This window comes from Pygoscelis adeliae, unplaced genomic scaffold, assembly GCF_000699105.1.
Source record: "Pygoscelis adeliae isolate BGI_AS28 unplaced genomic scaffold, ASM69910v1 Scaffold419, whole genome shotgun sequence".
Taxonomy (NCBI): Eukaryota; Metazoa; Chordata; class Aves; order Sphenisciformes; family Spheniscidae; genus Pygoscelis; species Pygoscelis adeliae.
In genome coordinates, this window is record NW_008825502.1 from 147605 (window position 1) to 154081 (window position 6477).

Genomic DNA, 6477 nt, shown 5'->3' on the forward strand with positions numbered 1-6477 from the left:
GTCCTTCGCCACCCCGCTCAAGTTGAAGAGAAGAGACTTGTGCAGCTGGGCGAAGGACTGCTCCACCAGCAGCTTTCGGCCGTGCTCGTAGGAGGGCATCCCCCGTAGAGACATCTGGGAGGTTTGGTAGAGCCTCAGCTCAAAAACCTGCCCCTGGCTGGAGGCGTGGTAGGAGTTGTGGCTGAATTTGATCTCTAGCTGAGCCATCGTCAAGAGCTCGCCCTCCTCCAGCACGGAGAGGTTAAAGTACAGACGCTTCTGCAGACACAGCAACCTCTGGGGCTGCCCGTTATGAATGAAGTGGCCTGACAAAGAAGGAGAAATAGAGGTGGTGGTGGTTGAACCCTTGTTACACTGAGCAGGATCAGCCTCCCAGTGCTCCAATTTAAGCTCTTGGCTGCACAGCAAGAGGAAGGCTGACAGAGGCGGGCAGCCAAGCACGCCCGCAGTCGTTGGATCGAGATGACGGTGCTGCAGTAAGGGCTATCAGCCCGATGGCACGGCCTTCAGAAAGGTCTGGAGGCACAGATGCTAGCCTGGGCTCCAGCCTGCAGTACTGGGATGCTACGGCCATTCCAGCATCTCCTCTAGATACTACTTAACATCTTGGTGCGTTATTTTTCCCCAGCTGTAAATATCTCCCCCGCAGGACAGGGGGGTTGTCGTGGGTGCCGGCCTTTGGGATGGAGGGGAAAGGAGGGCAAATAGCAGCAAACTTTAGGAGCCGGTGAGCTGCCTGTTTTAGCCAGCCCTAGGTTTCCGCTGGAAACCTGGAACCACAAGAGAAGCGAGCTCTGTGGTGTCTGGAGACCTAGAGGACACCGACCAAACAGTTCCCATAGAACTGAGAACGGCTCAGAGGCCACAGGCTGAAGCAGCCAGATTGTGCCGCACGGTCAGCCAGCGGCATGAGGACAAAAAGGAGGACGGGGGGGGGGGGACGGCCGGGCATCCCGTCCCCACCCAAAGCGGGGTGCTGGTCTCACTCGCTGCACCCACAGCCATGTTACCACTGCCCAGGCGAGGAGTCACCTCCACCACCGCGAGCCCAACGGGTCAAGCCAAGTCACCTACAACCAAACCAGCACCGCTGCACTGCTTTAGGTGACTCCAGGATAGATCCTTGCACAGCTCCACACCCTCACCCACTGCCTTGATCACCGATTCATTTCTAAACTGCAAATAGTTATCTACAACATCCAGAAGGACCAGAGTTCACACAGCAGTAACTTCTCTCGGAGACTGATTCTGGCCGCTGCCCTGTCCTCCCCCAGCCTCTGCTACCTACGCCCAAGAGACAGAAAAGGAAGGACTGGAGCAAAGTCTCCCAGCCCAGAGATCAGAGGGGCTTCCAAAAGACAGGACCCGAACCACGGCATTTCTGTACCTTGGTCAGCGAAGACACGGATGATGTTCCCAGGGACATTAAATTCCTCCACCCTACAAGCATCTGCCAGGTCTTTGTTTGTAGAAGGCAGCGTCTTTCTCTTCTGGAAGATCCTCCAGAGCACAGACGGCACAGGAACGGGGGTTTTGGGGCTGGGCTTGGCGCTCAGACCCAAGGATTTTAACAGTAAACTTTCCTGCAAACTTAACTCCATCCCCAGCACCATGCTAAAGAGAGCCCAGGCAAGGCCGGCTCTAAAGCTGGCGTGTGTGGGGAGAAGCCACATTGCTTTGCTCTCCTTCCCGCAGACAAAGAGCAGCCTGGGCTGGGGACCTGAAGACAGGGGCCAGGGGGGTGTTGATTGCCTGATTGGAGTCTTTGATCTGGTTAGTGCTCAATTAGCACAGAGGGATTCCCAGGATTGGGCAGAGGGTGTGAATGGTCCCTCCAGGCTCCCCGGGACCTGTTAACCCTTTGAGGCTGCATGGCAGGAGGGCAGCTGCCCTCCTCCCTCAGAGCTCCTACGATCTCTCTCACATCTCCACACCATCGAGGTCCAACAACAAAGTCCTTGGTGGCAGGGAAGGGGCTGCTCTTCCCCACAACAAAGCTGCCGGCAAGTCGAGCACTGCTCCCATCCACTGCGGACATCCCACCCAGATCCAGGGGAGACACGGATCTGGGTCTCCTCTTGTTCCCTCCTCCCAAATCAGCTTTTTTTTTTTTTTCTTCTCCCCCAGTCACTGCATCCCACACTTCTCTCTTAATTCCATCAGCTTTCAGCACATCAAATCATCAAACTCTGACTTCAGCTCCCGGCCACACACACCGCCCTGCCCACAAGACACGCAGCCCCAGGGCCAGCACGGAAAGCCATCAGCACCCACCCCTAGCACCCATCCCCGGCACAGGGTCCCCGTCCCAGCCGGGCAGAGGGAGCCCCGTGGCCTCCCCGTTCGCACAGCCCCTTTCTAGCCATCGCAGCAAAACAGCAGGCAGCACACCTGATGTTACACACACACACACACACACAGTGCTGGCCAACGAGTTACCCAGCTTCATGCTGAAGCCTGGGCAAGCCGGTACTATGAAATTCAGTTTACCCACGCAGGCGATGACTAGGTACCGCTGTTGGCCCAACTCGGCACCGTCGCTGCCCCAACTCCGCTATGACCAAGCGGAAAGAGGCCCGGGGTATCGGTTCCCTTCATTTCCTCCTTCCTGCAAATCCCGCTTGAAAGCCAAGGAACTAAAGCGCTGAGAGGCACCCCTCTGAAACCCTGCTAGGCGACGAGGAGCGAGAAGGTGATGGATCCTGCCACAGCCTGGGAGAGTTTCTATCAGCCCAAGTCACGTTTCGCTTTCTGTTTACCAAAGAACTTTCCCCGGGGCTCACACAATGAGCCTGGAGTTGAATCGATATGACAGACCAAACACAAAAAAAACAAACAATTAACCACCCTCTGATGGCTGGAATTAATGCCCTGAATCCCCCCCCCCCTCCACTGCCTCTTGCACTTGGCTGGGAGGGAGCTCCGCGTCCCAGGGAGGACGCAGGAGCTGTGGGTCCTGGCCCCGCGGAGAGCAGTGGGACAGTCTTGGTCCGAGGGGCTGTAAAATCCACAGGGCTTCCCAGCAGAGAGACACAGCCCAGCCCAGAGCCGGGGACCCTGCAAGGCTCAGGGCTGGTGCTGCCTGGAAAACCAGCATGGGGAGCAGAAACTATTTGCTCTTTACTCAAGCAAGCAGACATTACCGGGCGAGACTCTAGAGATGCCTCATCAGGGGACCCTGCAGGACTGGGACTGGCTTTTTAAGTAACTATAAGGCTTACACAGGCTTTTTAAGCAAATTAAATCTCCTGGCCCTCATCTGGCAGGACAGGAGGCTGGAACAATGCTCCAGGGCTGGGTTTCCAGGCAGACCTGCACATGGAAACTGTGCTGGGCCTCCCGATATATGTGGGCGGCTCTGTATTAGTGACCCCTCCTGAGGAGGGAGGCTCAGAGGTGCGCTGCATCACCTCCCTAGTCCCTGCTTGGCAGCTAGAGAAGAGCTGGCTTTGGGCTCCCCTTGCCTGGGACGGTGATGCCAATGGAGCAGAGGACGTTTCCCTCCCCAGTTTAACACTGGGTCAGAGGACCCTTCAGCGCTGCTGAGGCAGGGTCGGTGGGAAGGACCAACAATAAAGACAGGGGAAACCACAAAGGGACTGAGAATAGCCGAGGAATGGAGCGACAGAAGAAACACCAGGGGACCTAAAGCCAGTTCCAAATCCTACCTGGACCAGCAAAGCCACCAGCCTCTTAACTGAACCAGCACAGACCGGCTACAGAAAGCACATCAGCATCAGGTGAAGCCTGGTCACAGGCAAGCCCCAGGAGGGGCCTGATCCTGTCAGTGGCATCTCTTCCCCGGCTCCGGGCAGGGGATGAAAGGGTATCGGGGATGAAGTTCTCCTTGTGCCTTTCATTTGCTGGGTTTGAGTGTAGGGTCCTGGGTCAGTCCCCAGATCCAGCCAGGCTGCCCAGGCTGCAGCAGCCACGCTCCCCTTATAACCGCTTGTCTTTTACAAGTCCATTCTTCAGGCGCATCCTGTGAAAGAGAGCACAGCAGACAGTGAGCCTTGGTCTCCGCACAGACTCTCCCTCTCTTACTTTCACAAATCACTACGGAGGTCAGACCTGTGTTGACAGGCTCACGCAGACGATTTGTCCCCAAGTCAGCCAGACCTGCTCTGGGGGATCCAGCATCTTGCCAGACTTTGTGCTCACCACATGAAGCGCAGATGCTGCTCAGAGAGAACAGCCTCAAGCAAAGAGCCAGTCCTACACGGTGAGCAGGGGAAGGATTCACGGGACAGAAAGATGGACACACCACAATGCCTAGGCATCGAGATATAAAGTCCTTCCTGATACTTGCAGCAATGTTTTATACTCTGTGTCAAGGCATCCTGCTGCTCTTCTGTTTTCCAGCCCAGTGGTGAACCCTTTGACAGCTCCAGAGCCCTGGGAGGTCTGCCAGCATCCCTCCCCCTGGCCCACAGATGCTGTGCATGTGTGTAATCCCCGCCCTGCCCACATACCCTTCTTTCAGAGCACTGGGCAGCTGGAGTCCAGCCTCTTTCTTCCTGGCCGTTGTGGTTTTCTTGCTGTCCTCCACGTCGTACTCACGCACATCATTCACCTCTTGCATCTGCCCCATCAGCACCTTGGCCACAAACAGGACGATGTACTGTGGGAGGAGCGACACTGTCAGCCACAAACCCCAAGGCTTAGAGCCGCTCCACCCAACCTACTCACTCCCATTTGCTAAGCGGGACCTTTCTCCGCTGTCCCCAGCCCCAGGAAGGGCAGGGCAGATCCCTCTGGGATGGCCAGAGCCCTGGGATGCGGTTGATGACCTGCAGCAGCGGGAGGCAGCACTCCTGCAACTACCCTTAACTGATTTCAACCCCACTGGGTTGCTACCCGGGGTTGAGCTTGCTGGCGTGAGCCCTCCAAGTCCACCCTTTTCACACCCTCCCCAAAGCTTCAGGGGATGCCAGAGCTTTTACACCCACATCAAGTTCCAGCCTGCCCCAACTGCTGTTATCGCTCCCTCCCCGGGGATCCCCGGGGTGCGAGACAGTCTGAATTCCAGCACAGAGGAGCCCCCCAGGCACTGACATGGGTTTCCCTCCTCCCCTCCCAGCCATCCCTCGGTCCTCTGAAGCCTCCCCCATCCCTGCAGTCCCCCCAGCTGCCCCCAAGACAGGCAGGCAGCAGGCACCATGCAGGAGCAGCAGAAGAGGGAGAAGCTAGCGTAGGGGTTGCTGAGCTCCCCCTACTCACCAGAAACCAGTAGATGTTCATCAGAGTGAGGACAAGGAGCAGAGCATTGAAGAAGAAGTAGAAGGGGATATTAGGGACCAACTGGAGGCTGGAGTAGCAAGTGGCGTAGAGCACCTTGAGGGGAAACCAGTAGAGACGGAACCAGAACCTGCCAGGGCAGAGGGAGCAGGGTGGGTTTAACGGCCCACGGGGACCCCGGGAGAGGCGTGAGACCCAGCGCAGCTTCCCCCAGCACAACCTCCTGCCTCCAGGCAGCCCTCGACAGCTCCCCCTTGCAGTCCCTGCTCTTGGCATCTGGCTTGGGTTTACAGGTCTGGCTCTAGGCAGGACTTCACACCGACCCCGAAAAAGGGCAGCTGTTGAAGGGAGAATACAGTTTCTGTGGGCAGAAAAGTCTTGGCACCAGAGGCAGGGCAGAGAAAGGGCTTTCTCAGGGTAGAGAGGCAGATTAATCTACAGTGCAGATTACCTCAGCTGGATGGGGGACAGGAGGAGAATACATGGAAGGTTTTCTTGGTCCCGTGCATCCCTAGTTTATCACTAAAAACCTTTGCTGCTCTCCTCCCCTCAAATTGAGGGCTCTTTTTGCCACCCCTGCTTTTCAGAGCAGCCCGCAGAGAGGGAGGAAGGAGACAAGGGACAAATGAGGAGTGACAACCTGTGGGTTACCCATCCCCTGTCTTCATCTTTTTTTTTCCCCCTCCTGCTTTGCCCCAAGAGGAGTAACAAGGCTGGAATCTGGGACAGCCCTACGTCCCGTTTCCTTCTTGCAAAAGTGCTTCTTACTGCTAAAACCAAGTGTGAAAATGGAAACAGCTCCTCCTCCCCTGGGGTCATTTGTCATGCTGCAAGCGAGATTTCACAGGCGGTGACAGACAGCAAAGTGACTACAGAAGGATTCCAAGCCCAGCATGGGGTCAGGCTCTGCAGGAACCTCTTCCCAAACAGTTTTTGAAAGGGCTTGTTCCCATGCACACAAACTCAGCCGGCTGTACCCCAAGGCACCGGGGGGATTGCAAAAGCTGGCAAGGACGGTTGGAAGGGGGATCAGGCAGACAAACTCACCAGCTGACGCTGAAGGTGAGGCAGCCAATGTTGGAGATGACGTCGTTGAGGCGATGATAGACTCCCCCCCGGTGCTTGAAGTAGACGTTGAGCTTGGTGAATTCCAGCTGCACGTCATTGACGTCGTGCAGGAAGAGCACGAGGATGCCCACGTTGTGGTACCTGTAGGAAAAAGGGGAGCAGGGAGGGATA

At 56.6% G+C, this 6477-nt stretch overlaps 2 protein-coding genes across 2 annotated transcripts in view; both read right to left on the minus strand.

Annotated features, from left to right (window-relative positions):
• The window catches only part of GDF1 (growth differentiation factor 1), a 2603-nt gene extending 584 nt beyond the window's left edge, over positions 1-2019 (minus strand). Inside the window, exons 1-2 of the mRNA XM_009331566.1 lie at positions 1388-2019; positions 1-305 (exon numbers count right to left, since the gene is read on the minus strand). The exon at positions 1-305 is cut by the window's left edge and continues 584 nt beyond it. Of these exons, the coding sequence (XP_009329841.1) occupies positions 1-305; positions 1388-1673 (591 nt within the window). The 5' untranslated portion in view covers positions 1674-2019. The remainder of the gene's footprint in view (positions 306-1387) is intronic.
• A 1354-nt stretch (positions 2020-3373) lies between these two features.
• CERS1 (ceramide synthase 1) overlaps positions 3374-6477 on the minus strand; it is a 4493-nt gene continuing 1389 nt past the window's right edge. The window contains exons 3-6 of the mRNA XM_009331568.1: positions 6286-6447; positions 5221-5368; positions 4473-4621; positions 3374-3982 (exon numbers count right to left, since the gene is read on the minus strand). Of these exons, the coding sequence (XP_009329843.1) occupies positions 3940-3982; positions 4473-4621; positions 5221-5368; positions 6286-6447 (502 nt within the window). The 3' untranslated portion in view covers positions 3374-3939. The remainder of the gene's footprint in view (positions 3983-4472; positions 4622-5220; positions 5369-6285; positions 6448-6477) is intronic.